The following is an 18502-nucleotide window of genomic DNA, read 5'->3' on the forward strand; positions in this document are numbered from 1 at the left end:
GCGGCAACTCTTCAATGTTTCATTCAGGATTGCTTAGATCTTAAAAGAAATTAGAAGCATGGAATTTTATGTTTAAAATTAATATAGAATAAACAATTACAAAAAAATATTAAGCAGTTATTTTGATTTCAAAAAGCTAGAGATTAAAATCATTATAAAATTATTTAAATAACTGATATAACTGATTTTTTAAAATGTTTTTATTCTGTTATATTGATATCTCTTTGTATTCCATTAGCTTTAATTTTATGCATTTTAAATAGATAAATTGCATCAAAATTAACTAGAGAGTGCATTGTGATTCTTTTGTAGATAATATTGTTTTTGAAAGTTAAATGCTCCTAAATATAATTAAATTTCTATAATAATACTAATCAATATAAAAATACTATATCAATACTATCAAACAATACTTATCAATCAAAAAAGTATTTGTGCTATTGCGTGTTTTACTCCCTTTACGTTAATTAGAACAATATTTTCTTATACATTCTTATTTTTTAAAGCTGTAAATCTCACGGCAAAATTTTCAAGATTGTTTCAAGAATTTCAAAAATAAATTTTCAAAATAATGATAAAAAATAAGTCTTTCCTCAGAAAAAAATTATTTAATCTTTTCTTGAGAATTGTTGTAATTAAATGCTCTGAAAAACATATATCCAAAATGGCACAGTTTATAGAAATGAGTTTATTAGATATACAATACCTCTTTGTAGATGTTATACAAGGTTAGAAAGTAATCATCTGGAATTTATTATTTGCAGTTTTCAGTAATTGCTGGAAAAATATTGTTAGGTTACCAAAGGAATTTAAATTAGTTAACTTCGTAAAATATGGGGGGGGGGAGGAGTATGAGGAAACTAACATAAAATCGATTGTTCTTTAATCTTTTTCTTTTAACTTAAATCTTAAACTAACAACGTGTTTTAACGTAAATTGAATATGCTTAGGTCAGAAGTCGATAAAGAATTCTATCAACTGATAAACTATTTAACTCTGCAATTTTTGTATAAGGGGGGGGGGAAAGACAATGGAATCAGAATTGATAATTCTATGCACTGTAAGATTTTATATAAAGCTGCCACTCAAAGTTTCGAAATATTTGTTTAAAAATTAAATGCTTAATTATATTTTTCCCTCCTATAAACGCAATAATGTTAAAATATGTGTACACCTATTGTGGTATTCTCTTCGTATTTGTTTTAAACCCTTAACTTAAAAAAAGCAAATTATATAAATATAATTTGAGAATTTTTTATTATGATATAAATAAATTTTATCAGTTTCTGGACAGCATCTTTATTTTGTATTTAATAAAATGATTCTTTTTACAGTAAAAAGAATTTTAGAATAATTTTATTAATTTATTGTATTCCCTTTTTATATCTAAAGTGTATTAATGAAAATGTAATTTGGTTCTCGGTCTTAAATAATTTAAAATTTTTAATACCTGTTCAAAGTTACATTTTCTCTGTTTTGATACAAATGTATTTCTAAAGTTCGCATTTTGTATTTTCTTAGTTCTCTTAAAATTAGGGAAAGATCATTTTCCCTTGCCAGTGTTAATGAAGTACAGAAGTTATATTTTCCTGTAAGATAGGATGACCAGGTCATAAAGTAACTATTGAAACTTTAATACTTAAAATTTTATGAATGTTGAAAAAAAATATTCCAAAATTAAAATAATTGGTGGATGAGAGGAAGATTAGTTAAATTAACTAGCATACTCCAAAACGCTTGATTATATTTAATAGTCTATTGTAAGCATCTTAATTTTGAGTTTTGAATTGGCTGAGATAAATTAAACTATTTCAAAGCATGCAATATTATCGAGCGGGTAATATTCTGGGAAATAAAAGGAAAGTATATATAATTGCTCAGTTGCCTAAAGAAAACACCTTTAAGCAGACTTATAAAGAAATGTATAAATTGGATTTTTTTTTTTTACATAAGATATAGGTTTGATAGATAGAAAAGAACAATTGAATGTTAGATAAGATCATAAAGAATTTTTATAAACAGCTAATGACAGAAAAATTTTAACATGCAAATGATTTGTATGTTTAAAATAACAATAAGAAAATTCTAAACAAAAACATGAGAAACAGGTTTCGGGAGAGAAAATTCCGATCAAGAAAATTATCTAATAATTGAAGAAATATAACGCTGAAAGGATCGTTTTTGCTGTTGTTATTATTATTATTTGAAGAGGAATTTTTTAAAGATTAGGATATTTTTTTTGTCAAGAAATCATTCAAGATACCTTCAGATGCTACAATTATTGTTGTGATAGACAATAATAATGTTGGGAAATTATCGATTGATAAAATGGAATTAATTTTTCTGATAAAATAATAATTATATATTAAACAACAAATAATGATTCAAAAATTTTTTAAAGGCAACATAGAAAATCTAACTTTAAACGTATATTTAATATTTATACAAAACACTTCAGTTAAAAACGATTAATGTTAAAATTTTATGTTTAGATTTACTCATAGACAGGATTTTCCTAACAAAATTAGATGAATGTATGAAATAAAACAAATAATTTTAATTATAAAAGAAGAGAAAAACGAAAAGGATTTTATTTTTCTAAATTTTCCAGAAAATTAAATTAAAAAATGATTATTTCAAGCAGTATAATGAAGTGGATTGAAGCATGATATGAATTGCTCATCACGTGTTATTGATAAACATATTTGTGACGTACATGCATTTTCAACCCTTACCAACAAACATAGTTTTAAAAAATACTTCAAAAAGGAGTAATTGGCGTTGTAAATATTTTAAAGATTTTCTATCCATTAATTGACTTTTTAAAAAAGTTATTTTGATCGCTGAAAATATCACACCATGAGCATTGTAATTATAGTGTTAACGAAAATCAAGAGTAATCATATTTTATTTTGAAAATTTTGGAATCTGCAAAATCATCTTTTTGTGTTAAAATAATTTCTAAAACAATTTTCAGTGATTGCCTTAACATCTTATATTACAATCCACTTTATAATATTATGGCAAAATTTCAGTTGCCCAAACATTCTACAAAAATCCTATTAATAAATAGTAATAGAGTATACTATTAAATTCCAAAAAATTCAAAATAAATAATTTTTTTTGAATTTATTTATTGTGAAATAACATTTCAAAAAATTTGTTTCAAAAAAACTTTTAATCCTATTAATAAATTTTAGTTACTTTTTTATAACAGCAAATTGTAATTCCCTGCAAATATTTCAAATAACATGTAATATTTTCAAATTAATTGAAATTCGTCAGCATAAGTTAGCTTGGACTACTACAAAACCAGTGGAATTTCCATATTAAAACCAGCAGCAGTTTTACCCGACAGTAACTTATTTGTACAATGCATCAACTGCAATACAATAATTTTGTACAAGCTGAAACCTGAAAACTCCTTTTTACTTTTCGTGCTGTATAAATTCTTTTTAACAGCATGAGATTTTCTGAATTATATATAGCACAGAATTTCTTGAAATGTGGATCGCGACCGAAATTGCGTAACTTTAAATCTGTTACAATCAAATTTTCCATAAAACCTTTATTTTAAAAACATCATAAGTAAAATTATTTTGGAACATTCAGTTACCTATAGTTAATTATCTACGAATTCTCTAAAATGCAGTTTATAATAATTTTTAATAGATTTTCTTGTTATTTCTCAAGAAATAATATAGGCTTCCTTTTCGTATTTATCATCCTTTTTTTTTTTTTTTTTTGTAGAATATATGATCGCAGCAATTTTTATATCTTTTAAAAGGGTCGAAAGCAGAAAAATCCAAAATATGTTAATAAATTGCCTTTGCTAGCTGGTTCCATTTTGTAAGCGTATTTTTATCAGAAAGAATTAAAATTTTGGTAGCAGATATGCCCAAAAGATACGGGAATAACTAGATATGGGATAAATAATAAAAAAAGATGAGATAAAGATAGATATGGGAAGGATAATAAAAAGCAATGGAGACATCACAGCACAGTAAAAGTGGCAAAACGAAAAATGTCATGATAGAACCTCATACACTTGTACACAAGACAAACAAAGATAAAGTGCATTAAAACGAAAATATAGCGTCACTATCAAAAACAGGAGAACAGATATCTTAACATTATAGTTATTTTGATTACTATAATTTAAAACACAAAAATTATTGGTAAAGAAGTATGATAATTTATACCGAAAATTGAGCCCCAAAGCTAAGTATTTAAAAATTGTTAATTTGGTATCAGCGGCCAGTGGAGGTAACAGGCATCCAGAGCAAAATATAATTGTTTTGCTCCCAGGTATCATTAGTACTTTAATAAATGTGAATGTCTCCAGAGGTATGACATTATTTTTCACCCTTTTCGTGATATTTCATTGCATACATATATACCTCCCTTATCCTCAGTCTCTTTGCTACTGTTTAATATGAATATTTTAAGTAAGACTAGCTTTGAGATAGAATGTTCGAAATAAAAGTAATTTAAATTCTAATACTGGGCCTTGTTTTAATATAGTCTTTCAGACATTTTATAAATATTCACATTTATTTAACCATTCGTTGAGTATGCAGGCATGTCCCGCCGCGGCGCCAGAAATCCTGGCTTAATGAAGGAAATGAAAAAAATGAATCATTAGAATAATTGAGTTGCTGCGCCACAATAATGTTCGAAAAACCAAGCCAAATGGAAGCCAGTTATGAGCAATTCTTAGCTTTTCTCGGATTAAGTATTCTTCATCAGCATCGCTTTTTAGATAAAAATCATTAACATAATATTAAAGGCAAAAACTCCTCATCTCCTTATCTGGCTGGCCAAGACATTTGATAAGTGTCTTATTAGAGACACCTTGCCTGGCGATTATCAAAAAGGTCATTACTGAGCCAGTAGCGTCGCCCTGCCGTGAATTTCAATCCCCGGATAAAAAGACATTTGGATGTTCAGCAAGTTGGATAAGTAAACGCGCAACACTTTTTCCTTTAGAAAAAGCGCGTTGAAGTTTTACGAGCGTGGTGTGGTGTGGGTTTAGTTCAGTTCATCTCGAGCGAGGTGTGTGGGGTGAATTCGAAATCTGTTGACCTTGTAATCAATTAAAAAGTCATCTGTATGGGGCAGACGACAGAGATAAGCACTCATTAGATCCCGGCCTTGGCTTATATGGGTGATCTTTTAAGATTTTGGATAAGGGGGAAGCAAATTTTTTTTTCGTTCTTTCTTCTTCTTTTTGTTTTATATTTCATGTGCGATTGTGCGAAAGGCATTCCGACTTTTATAATCTACAAGATTGATGCGCGAACATGCCTGAAGTGTGGAAGCGGAAAAGATTTTTCTTGGCGAAAAGTGTTTGTTGGAAGACTCGTCTTTATTTATGTGCTTCTGGTATTATTTCGTTTCTCTCTCTCTCTGCATCGGAATTTTTTTTGAGCATTAACAAGTAAATGTTACGTAATTACGTGCTTTTATGATATGCATTTTTCAGCCGGTTCTTGCAGAGCGAATTTATGCGAATTGCTTTTTATCTTCCATCACATTTTTTTTATGGCTATTATGTCTTGCTTATTTTAAACACCTAATTTGCATGTCATTTAATGGTCATATGTGCATGTTAGATCCTGGCTGGGAAGAATACGGAATTTTGATTTGCTCACAATTGGTAAAGAATTGTTATAATTCGTTGAAGGTCACCTTAAACTTTGATAATAAAATGCTTCATAACTATAGAGAAATTTAACTCATTTGAAGCAGATTGGGTCACAATAACAATGAAATTATTCTAAAAAATTACATTTGAAAGAATCGGATTTAAAAATGACCGAAAAGAAAACATCAATTTTTCAAATATAGATAAGCAGTGAAAAAACCATTTTCATATATTAAATAATTATAATAATCAAAGTATAATTATTCGATTTGCAATAAGTAATTTAATAAATAATACAATGAAAATTAAAAATTCTTCATAAATTAAAGACTTTTTCAGTAAATAAGTGTTTTAATATATGAAATGTGTATCATAATTTAAATTCAACAAACATAATAAAAACTATAATAAGCCTTCAAATAATCCTTCAATTTATATCCAATAGGACAAATGATTTTTAAGAGAAATTTTTTATTACTTCTATTATCGAGTATATATACATCAATGTTCAAATAAATAAAAGTTCTTACCATTATTCGCTTATAGCCATTAAAGGATAAAATATATTTAATTAAAAAAACAAAAATAATTCGGAAATAAATTTTTCAAGATTTTTGGTTCAATATCGAATTACAGAACGATAGGATAATATTAATTGAATAAGAAAAAAGGACCAAAACAAATTCACATTTGCTAAGTTCCACCATATTATCTGATTACACTAAAAAAGAAAGCGATCGACATTATTTTAGTTTTGAAAAGTTGTCCGAGTGGTAGCCTCCTAAATCGCTTTTTGAATAGTATCAAAAACAGTTTTGAAAGAATTCAAAATCTATTGTAATCGAAAAGAAGTGATTAAACTTTTTGTTTGAAAAGCTTATTATCGGAATATGTTTATGTTTCTAAGTGTTTATTTTCCTATGGATTCTGTCCAAAATCACATACATAAACTATTGATAAAATACGGAGTTTGCAATCAGATAAGATTATTTTGAATTGCGCGACTGTTTTGTTTTCAGAAATGTGAAAGACGGAAATTGAATGGAACATAAAGGAAATTTTAAATGACAATTCATGCTTGAATGAATAATGCACAATCTGATCAAAAGTATCCAGAATCAAATTCTTTCGGATTTCTCAAGAAAAGCCTGAAGAACTGCTCTTGTATTTCAAACCATATAAAGAAAATGTTTGAATTCGCTTTTTAAACCCAAGATTAGATTTCGTGGACATTCGTGAGACTCGCTAGAAATGGATGGATAAGGAAACTATTTTGCCTCTCCTTCTTTCACTGACGGCAATCAATGCTTTGCGATTTTGGGTAGTAGTTTCGCTTATCAAACTCAATACTTGTACGAATTTAAAAATAACACGGATATTGGAGAAGATATAAATGATTTATAAATAAAATCTTTAATATTCCTTCATATTTTTTAATAACTTACAGAATTTTCTATTAAATCTTGCAGAACATATGTCTTAATGTAATAAAATTTATTGTTATTTATTTATGACGTCTTATTTACTGTTATTTAAATTTGATAATTTATAAGTATTTAGCATATTTCTCATTTTTATAAAATTTATTCATTTCAAGACAAAATTTGAAACATCTTTTTTCGTCATCTAACAAACAAACGAACAATCATTTTGCATCTTTTTTGCGACTGAAATTAAACTTTGAGACCCGAGCTACTCAAAGAGGATTTTTTTATCAGTTGAAACTGCACTCTGTTGCACCCTTACTGGAGAAATTCGAAAGAAAAAAAATGAGCAAATCTAAAAATGCCTCGGTACTTAATGATTTCACTTATGCATTATTATACTATCATTAATGTAAACAAAAGTAAACATTCTAATTTGAAAAAATCTTTGCTATCCTAGAATGCTAATTTACCAAATTTTGTAAGAAAATTTTATAATCTTCTAAATTTCATTAAATAATTAAAGAAAACGAAGCATAATTAACTCATGTTTACTTTACTTATTTAAGATTTTTTTGTATTTAAATTAATATTTTGTTGTTAATTAAAAATAAGAATATACTGAAGGGTATTCCACTTTAAAATAATCACTTCCAATACAGTAACACGCGAAATGAATTAAAAAATAAGCCAAAATTACAAAAAATGCGATTGGAATATATCCTCTAATTCTTTTGCAAAAGGTATTTTTCAGATAAAAAAAAACGCAACCATCAGCATACCTTCCCACATTTCATTTATAAAATTTGTGGAAAACAAAATATTTCTAAAACAGCATAGTACGCGACCAAAAGAGAAAAAAAAGCATATATATTATTCTACAGGCATATTTAGGAGTTAAACACGAAATATAATTTTCATGAAAATATTAAATTATACGATGCTCAAATCCAAATTTTCCTATCAACTACCTTTGACGGCAATTTTCCGCCACAGCATGTCTAATAGCAAAACATAACTAACAACCGTGAGCTCCACCATCTTTGTGAGAGTACGAAAAATAAATAATAGGAGAGAGAGAAAAAAAATTTTTTACAAGTGGAAGTAATGGATTTAAACATATATTACTAATAAAACATATTTCACGCCATATTACTTCAAGTCCTTTGAACTCCACCGGCGATTTTTTACCACTTCCAAACAAAATGACACATTTCGTCTTCACTTTCCACTCTTCAAATTGCCAAAGATGCATTTTTTTTTTTTTTTTCATCCCTCGATAAACACTGTTTTGGAATGAATCCCAAGCAACGGAATCACAACTCTCGGTTTAACCAAAGGGGAATATATATATAAGAACACCAGAGAAAGGAGCTAAAAAAATAATAAGTACACATAAAATAAATCCGTGCGTCACCAGAACCCATAATAGAAGATTCTTCATCCTCCATGTTTACCCAAGCATAATACTGCGGGGGCACATCATTTTATCTGCTTGTTTTTGTTGTCTCCGCTAATAGCAAGATACCGCTGCAGTTTCTTTATATTTATTACTTTTCTTCTGCAATACTTTTCCCCTGCAGTATCCAAAAGGCGAGAAAAATGCTCTGATTCTGCCTGTTGTTCACCTTGCTGATCAGTGATGCGAAAAGTTGGAATACAAGTCCACGCGACCTTTGCTGACTCTCCTGTTAATTCCCAAACCACCTTCATTGGGATGAACCCCGGGTAAAAAGAGGGTTGAACCTACCCTTAGGATGGCATTTGAATGAAGATTGCCAACTACTTCTCTCGCCTCTATAGTAATTTAGAACCAAGCTTTTCAATTTTCTTCGACGATTCTTGTTGGTTTGCTTATTTATTTCCAGCTTGAGAGGACGTCGTGGCGCAGTGCCTTCCTTTGCCATCTTTTTTTTTTTTCCGGTTGCCTGCGAAACACATCGGAAAGGGGCTGGTTTCGATTTTTATTTTTTTTTATTTACTTTTTATTTTCATTTCGCGACTGAGTCTTCCAATTTTCGAAACTAAGCATTGTTATCTTGCTCTTTGGGAATCTCCTGTTGAAATGGTGGAATGGCACTTCAAAACTAGTTTTTTATTAACTGATTCAACCCAATTTGGTAAGGGACTTCGGATAACTGCATTTTTTATGTTATATCTGCATATCTATATATATATGAAAAATAATTATCACTTTCCAGATAAGGTACAATTAAGTTTGGAACAAAAATAGTTTCCCTGCAATACAAGCTCTTTGATACTTTTCTTTTGTAAATTTGATTTTAAAATTATATATCAATTAAGAAGCTAATAAAAATAAAGGGGTAACGGAATTTTTAATCATCGTGTATTAATTATCCAATGAACTAAATCATAATAGAATTAATTTTGATGGAATAAATGGAGATAAATGTTACCAAATACTGCCGTATTATAAGCTAATATCATTTAGAAGAATGTCAGAATTTATGCTTTAGCTTAAAATGCTACAATTAATTTTTTTTATTTGTGAAAATTTGTAAACATTTTTAATAACCAATAGCCAATTTTTCTAAAATCTCAGATGGCTATTTTTGTTCTTTACTATCTGGAATGGTTAATAGAAAAGACAGAAGCCTATTACTTCCCAAATTGATCGTAATTGACCATTCTATTTAATGCTGTAAAGCAGAAATGTTTTATCATCTGAAATGAAATAAGCCGATATATACATCAGGAATCAATCCAGTCACTAATGTTCATCAAATTAAATAAAGAGCTTTTTTTAAAATTACTTTTGAAAATGAATCCATTTATACTGTATTTAAAAACATGATTTACTTTGAAAATCATTCTTTCAAAAGCACCGGAATTTATTGCGATATTTAATAACATTTTTGTAGGCCTATATTGCTAAATATCCCTCTTATTATTAGTAAACGCTTTATTGGATTAAAGAATTGAGAAAGTTGCAATGGAAACAACGAACTTGAACGATTTAATAATTACTTTTTAAATCGTTTCCACCTTCAAAACAGCAACACATTTCTATTTTTCCTTTAAATAAATAAATAATGCTGAAACAGAATCAAAGTTATGGTATTGAAATTCTTCTTTTTAAAGAAAGTTGTAAATAAAAAGTGAATAAAAGCATCAGTTCAACACAATCGAAACATTTTTCTCTCTGTAATTCCCCCTCCCCCTTTGTTTTCGGAAACTTTCTCCAATTGTTAAACAATAGGCTGTTGATAGTAAGACGCATTGTATCTCAGAAAATATTTCATTCGTTTAAACAGTCACACCCTTGCATAAGTCGTTTACAGGAAATGAAAACGTTAAATATAATTTACATTTTGGAGAGATTTTGTTTCATCAAAAAAAAATGAGAATACAATATAATAAAATACAAAATAATAAAAATTTATTCTAATGCAACTTTTTAAAAATATATTTAAGACGTATTTTCTTATTATCTTTTTTTTTATTAAAATTATTTGTTTCCGGCAAGAGAGCAAATGAAACCCTCAGTGTGCAATATTTTAAACAGTGCTGTTAAAAAAAATTTAATATTGCTATTCCTATATCAATACTTTTTCGGGGCAATGATTTAAACGTTTCGTGTCATACATTTATTAAGTCTTTTAAGAAAGAATATTTTTCCAAATATTTTGCTTATTATCTTATGCGCTTTTAATTTTCATGCATTTATATTTTTCACCGTGTCATTTGCATAATAATCTATTTGTTTGATGGCTGAGTAATAGTTTTAATTAAGAATTTTCTCCCAATTTTTGGGGGGTCATCTTATTTTATATCTTATATCTTTAAACAGGCAGTTCTTTGATATATATATATATATATATATATATATATATATATATATATATTTCGTGTATCTCGGAAACGGCTCTAACGATGTGGATTAAATTTTATATTTAATAAGGGTTTGTTTTTTAAGTTTACTTATATAGGTGTCTTTCCTGGGAAAACCCGATTTTACACACATACACAAAAAGAAAAAAAAACGGTTTTTAGAGCTAACTATTACAGTGTTTTTCTATCTTCTCTCATGCTGACAGTGTCATACAGCACCATCTCGTAAATTTTTGTGGTGCTTGAATTGTTTCCATAGGGTAATAACCTACTAATCAAAATTTTGCGGGATGGTGCTATATGACATTATATGAAATACATTCGGAATATTATATAACATTATATGAAATACATTCGGAATATTATATGACATTATATGAAATACATTCGGAATATTATATGACATTATATGAAATACATTCGACCAAATATGAATACATTCGGCTCACGTCCAGTAGCAACAATGCAATTATTGGGTTAACCAATTCAAATACAACTAAGTGCATTCATGATTTTTTTAAATTTAAAAAAAAAATTTTTTTTATTTAAACCACCAGTTTATTTGTAGGTAAGACTGAAAAATATTCATATGCAGTCAGTATGTAATTCGTATCTAAATACCCCCCCCCCCAAAAAAAAGCTGCCGATTGAGGTTTGTTTTCCCTGGTACTACATAAATGAGACATTAAAGTACTCTGATAACAGAATTTTTAAGAAAGTACAAAGTTACAATACTATTACATTTAATAAAGTTTTATGCTCATTTTGCAGTAAAAATACTGAAAATTCTTTCACTGGGCAATTTTGATCAACTTAGATACATATCCCGAGTTCTTAACGCATTATATCCAATAAAGCAATTTTTAAAATTTTATAAAATAATCTGAAAACACATTAAAAATTCAAAAAAATTTAGAAAAATTTAAATTGCAGAGTTTGACTCATTTATGCATATAGTTCCTGGAATAGAAAGGATAGTCAAAATGAAAAGAAAAAATAAAAAGTTTATTTATTTGTTCTTATTAAAATAGAAATTGAATCGCAAACATTACATGGAAAATTATATACAATAAATTGAAAATATGTTATTTTATTTAATAACAAAATTTTATATGAAAATAATTTAGTAAGTTTGAATATGCACTTGAATGTAATGTATATTTGTCTCTGATCTTTTATGTAAAAGAAGCGCCACTGCCATTGAAAAACTAATGTTTGCACGTTGTCATATATGAAGGGTTTGTTGCAAAAAAGGAAGTAGCTCTAATTATTCAAGTTTGCAGAAAACTGGCGGTAGCACCAGAAGCTACCTCTATATTGCAACAAACGAATGAGACAAACAACTCCATCGCTAGAGTTAACGCGAGAATTAACAATTGGAGCTATATCTTTCTGGTACTAAACGAACAAATTTTTATTTTACAACATGATAGTAAATGTGACTCCAAATTCCCCTAATTGGAGCTACATCCTTTTTGCAGCAAACCCTTCATATGTTTTCATGTTATAATGCATGTTTAAGCCCACTTCCTTCGGTTAATTTTAGCAAGAAATTTTTTTCGAATAAAAAATAAAAGTTTATGCAACATACAAAGTTCACATATCCAATAAAAATTAATTGAACACAATTCTAAAACACCACTACAACCGCATTCTTCCGAAATCACTCTTTAAAATTATTTGCTTGTCAATCTTGGAATCAGTAAGATCACATCAAATTCGTGCAATTAAGACGACTCAGATGCTTGATATGATCAGACAAGGAAGTTTCTCGTGATAATCCACTGAAGACCTCTCTATTAATTAGAAGTTTCTAACAATTCCAAGCAAAAGACTGAAACAATGAACCGAGGTTGAACGATTTCGGGAAGTTCACTGAATTTTTGAACCTAGAGCTTAAATATAAGCAATGATTCATTAGCAACATCTGTAGCCCGTGTGTCTTTGCTTCAGGCAAAATGCGCACCATTTGATATTGTGCCGGAAAATAATAACGTTTAATCCCTTCTGCTTGCACACATTTATTGAGGAAGAATAAGCTAAACCTTTTTTTGTGAAATGGTAAAACTTGACTTTATTTAGTTCATTTGCTATGAGTAAGGATTATGCGGAGTCGATTTGTTTCTATAAAGAGTAAGATAAAATTATTTTATTTAGAAAAAAATAATTCCATTTGCATTTTTATAAGTAGATATTTCGTATAATATTTTCTAAGAGAAGGTAAATTTAAAATAATAGCCAGAAAATGGTTTTACTCTGTCATTTGTTTAGTACAGAGATGGCAGATCGTTAAAAGAGATCACTGTAATTATCCTAAAATCGGATTATCCTGCTATGTACTATACAATTTCTGCGAACTTTGTAGTCGAGAAGGTTATAAAGCATATTCTCAAACATTTCTAAATATGTCTCAAATTCTGAGAATAAAGAGTTGCATAATTAAATATTTAATAGTTATTATTAGTAATCCATGCTTAACTGAACTTTCATTCGGATAAGTTTGATTTTGTGTCCGTTTCATCGCAGAAAATGGGAGCATGTTAGCAAGGAAAAGAAAAAAAAAAGGGGGGGGGGGTTGGGTATTTTTAAGGGGGAAGGAAACACAACAGTAAGTAAATATTTTTGAGAAATACTTTCCATAAAGAAATAGTTGTTATCCGACATTTCGATTTTAAAAAGCTATCAAAAATTAATAAACTATTCGCCTAAATCATCTGCATTTCTATCACCACTGTGCCCTATATTCAATTTCATAAAAAAATTTTGGGGATTCTTTTTCAATGAAAAATATAAATGAGGTAACAGTGTTTTTATTAGTGGAATTTCTGAAACTCCGAACTAGTTATGATTATCGGAGCTGCGAACATATATAGTATAAATATTTAATAGATTTTTTTTTCTTAAGAGCAGCTACAGAATTGAAGAGTAATGATGACTCTCATGTTCATAAATGCAAAAATTTTTAGGAAAAAATATATGCGTACGATTATTAATTTATAACAACATTAAAATGAAGCCAATTTTATGTGATTAAAAATATTTACTCCATATACTTTTTATTTTTATTTTTTATGCTTATCATTCTCAGTATTGATTGAATTAAAACAGTTTTCGTTAAAACTTTTAGTTTCATGATGTACGGTTATTTATTTATAACATCATTAATATAAGAGTAGCTTTATGTGATTACAAGAAAAATTTTACTACGTATACTTTTTTTTATTTATTTATATCATACTCAGTTTTGTTCCTTTTAAACAATATTTTCATTTAAACATGAGGTTTTTCAGTCTCTTGATTAAAATAGAAAAAAATTAAAAATATGAAATTTATTATTTATATTATTTTCTCCAAAATTATACTACACTGTTCTAATGAATACTTCTTCTGATTTCGCTATAAGTTGTAACTTGTTTCCTATATCTATACATTGACATCGAAATAAAAACACACACCTTTTCCTGAAGCTGTCAGATATATCATACTGTCTGAAGCTACTCGAATTACGAAAGATCGTTAAACACTAAAAATCTTTAAAGCACGCCGCAATGATGGATTCCAGTCTCCTGAACTAACTTTTGAGGGTATAAGGTTCAGTAATTGGAGAGTTGAATATCTTTCTTTATCCACATCTCTTTTTTAATCATCTGCTCTTTTTTTTTCTTGTCCTCCCTTTTCTGCTGCTTGCAAACGATATGACAGTCACAGAAGCTCAGTCGCAGCAGCAATTAAGTAAAAACAAATCACAAGAAACGGGGATGTCTTATGACCGATTACCGAAATCCAAAAGCTGATCCAGCAGACATTAATTACCATGAATCCCCTTGTGCTCACACACGTAACATGAAGAAGACGATTCGGCTTTTATAGGGGGGTGGGTCTGCAGTGGCCAAACGAGGGGAGGACTCGCCAGAAGAAACTTCTAATTAATGCCTTGGTACCGACCGAAGAATGCAGACCGTAGCGTGATGGAAAGTCCTCTGCTAGCGAGCCATTAGCTGGTCCCACATCTCGCGTGTCCAGGTCTCTGCAGTGACAGGGGCCGTGTAAACAGGCCTAATGACAAGGTAGTATCTCCCTGCCCTCGGGGTAACCAATTAAAATGGAACTCTGCGACGCTTCGGTGAACATACGCGTCTCGTATAATCCTTTTTATTAATGTCAACAGTCGGAATGAAAATGGCGCGCTAGGCTTTTTCTTCTTCTTTTGGCTTCTTTGACTCTTCTTCCTTAACCTTTTTCTTGCCCACTGCTATTGATAATGATCGGGCATTTATACGTTTTTTTTTCTATCCATCCATGCACACCATATATCTGGAAGGTTTTTCGTGGTAGCTTTCAAAGGAAAGTGGAGTAATTCTAAGGTATTAGTTGGCTTTTGATTAATTAATCGATTGAAATTCTTGAGCAAGTGGTCGATCGTCCACTCGGTTTTTTTTACCATCGGCTTTTCTCTGAAGGCCATTGGACCTTTAGGGGATCATTTGCATCTATGGGCATCTACCATCATGCGATTCAGTTATTAGCTTAAATCAAATGTACTCATGATCTTTCATTGCTTGAAACCAATGCAATATGGCTCGAGACAATAAATTAATTATATATTTTAAAAATTGGCATAAAATATATTTTTTTAGTTTTTCAGAGAATGTATATACATGTGTTCGATACCTGAAATTCGCAAATCTTGCCAAAGTATATTTTCTCTTTTTAACTTGAACTTTTAAAAACTTGAATCTTTAAAAAAAATGGCAAATGAAATATCTAAGAAGCCATATCCGATTGAAAATCATGTTTCTTTCTGAATCATGTAAATTTTAAAAGATTGTATTTATGGTATGAAATTGAAATGTAATAATCCCCACACATGCAACTATATTTCATTTTTACCATGCCATTTCTGAACAATATTTTAAATGACTGCTTTAATTAGACTAAATTTTCCGCTAGTTTGAATACTGAATGAGGAAGTAATTCATATCTTAAATTTATCTATTAGTTCAATTAGAAGAAGAAATTTTATGAAAGCATATATTATTAAATATATGTTTTATGGGGAAAAAATAATAGGAAAAGTAAAAATATATAGATATAAACGCACGAAACTAAACAATAATTTAAAATTACTACCTTTTTTTTCTAAGGAAAAAATATCAGTGAATGTTTTTTTTTAATTAATGACTGATGACATTGATTTTTTGGTAATTTTAATTGACTGATGACGGATTTATTACTGATGATTCACTAAATATATTAATGTTCTAATATTTTCAAATTAAGAGAAATAATATTTATTGATAACAAAAGTATAAATATTCATTTCGATTTTTTTTTTTAATTTTGAAAAAAAAATTGTTTTGTTTCCAGATTAGAAAATTACCAAAAAAAAGTGGTTTATCATAATCTAGTTTTTTACAAAAAGTGAATGGCACACTCACGTGATAATGTTATTAGAATCAAATATTTGTGTGACAAAAATATTGAAATATTTCCAATGGAAGCTATATGTGAAATTTCAAAATTTCTGTCTTTAAGACTATAAATATTTAAAAAATTAAAGAAATAATGAAGCAATATGTTATAAAAATATCGCCATAAGAAATTGGCTCATAGCAAAAATTTTCTATTACGCTATTGAATATTTTTCAACTCCAATAAAACATCAAATTTATTCTATACGGTAATATATAAAAGTGACTTTAAAACATAGAAATGATTTTTTCTTTGATGTTCATAATCCTGCCATAAAGCGATATTTACAGATATCAAATAAAATTTTAACCTTCTTAACTGATATGCAAGTCATTATCTTTTTTTATTCGAAAAAATATATATAATTTCAGAAATAATTTTAAAAACGAAATCCATACAGTGATTTAAAAACAAGAACCTAAATAATCTATCAAAACAAGAACCTAAGTAATCTATCAAAACAAGAACCTAAGTAATCTATCAAATATGAAAATTAAGATGTCATATTATGTCATTGATAATGAAAACTGTAGTTTTCATTCATTATCTGTTCTTACTGTTATTAATAGTATTATATCACACCGACTACTGCTTGTTGCTTTAAAAAAAAATATTTTCAACATCTAGTTGTGAAGGATTTATTGCTCATTATTAGATGCGGCTTAAGTTGAATAAAATTCTAATTAATGTTATTTATTTATTTCCTTTTAGGTAATCTTAGTCCGCTGTATTTAAATACAAGACTCGGTGAGACTTTGCCTCAACCTAGGATGGTCCACGATTTTTCTCCATATGGGCTAAGACCCTACGACTTTGCTCGACAACTCCTTACCTCACAGACTGCAGTAAACAAAATACTAGGTAAGCAGCTGATTTTGATTCATTACATACGAAATTAAAACTATTTTTGCTATGGATTACTTGTCGAAAATGCACAGAGATTTTTTTTTTTTTTTTTTTTACCAATAATTGCAAAATCTTTAAAGAAATTTTAAAATTGACATTTAAACAAACGATTCATTCATTCATTATTTCTTTGATTTTTCAATTTCAAAACTATGTTAACATGATCAGTACACTTTTGAAAGTCTGTAAAGGGATCTTAATTTTGTTAATTTTACAATAATCTTGTTTATAACTTTGAGTCTTTAGGGTGAGATTTCTGATATAATTTGTCGAAATTCAATGCAAAGTGAACTTACTTCAGTCTAGTGAAACCATTTGCTATATACTTTCTTTACTATTAAAGAGGAAAATATATCTAAATAAAACGTTAATGAACCAAAGAAAAAAATTTAGTATTATTTTAAACAGATTATATATTTTTTAGTAAGGCTTGATTTGATATTTATGTAATTCACAAGCGAATATGATTCGCTTCAAAAAGTTTAAAGTGCTAAGTTTCAAATTACAGCATGTGAAATCATTTCCTTCAAATTTTATTTTTTAATCAACTGAATATTTTACAATTATTTAATACTTTCATATACTTTTTTTGGAACAAGTCATTTTATAAAACGAATAATTAAATTGATAATAAAGAAGTTTATATATTTTACATGCATTCAGAGGAAAATTCTGTAAAAATTAGATATGTGAAAAGTTCTTTTCACAAAAAATATTGAACTTTTATAGAATATTTGGTAGTGCAGGACTCGAAGTATTTTACATCTGATCGTTCTAATATAAAATTTCGAATCATAGAAAAAGATAAAAACACAAATAGCAACAACCTGTTAAGTACGTCCAAAAAAGTTTTTGAAAACAATATCATTTATTACAATTTTTTAAAGAGTCACTTATATTTCAGTGATACTAGAATTTCTACACAGCTCAGGATACTTACATTACTTTTAGACTAAAAATCTCGGATTTATTATTAAATTTAATGAAATATCGAATACAGTCTGTATATCAGAAAAAATGTCATGGAATTCATGCGTTTTTCCAAGCTTCAGATGAAAATCAGCTTATATAAAAATGCTAGGTTATCATTTTAAAATTTCAACAATAATTTTTATTATAGTTAAACTAATACTTTAAGCCATTCTACAGCAATAAGAAGCATGATGCATTCACTTGTTTCATAAAATAGCAGTCAATCATA

At 28.3% G+C, this 18502-nt stretch overlaps 1 protein-coding gene across 5 annotated transcripts in view; it reads left to right on the forward strand.

Annotated features, from left to right (window-relative positions):
- The window catches only part of LOC129981769 (paired box protein Pax-6-like), a 256014-nt gene that overhangs the window by 189655 nt on the left and 47857 nt on the right, over positions 1-18502 (forward strand). For all 5 annotated transcript variants that reach the window (XM_056092764.1, XM_056092763.1, XM_056092767.1 and 2 more), the window contains one exon: positions 17107-17256. In XM_056092764.1, coding sequence (XP_055948739.1) covers positions 17107-17256 — 150 coding nt within the window. The remainder of the gene's footprint in view (positions 1-17106; positions 17257-18502) is intronic.

Source organism: Argiope bruennichi, chromosome 8 (genome assembly GCF_947563725.1).
Source record: "Argiope bruennichi chromosome 8, qqArgBrue1.1, whole genome shotgun sequence".
Taxonomy (NCBI): domain Eukaryota; kingdom Metazoa; phylum Arthropoda; class Arachnida; order Araneae; family Araneidae; genus Argiope; species Argiope bruennichi.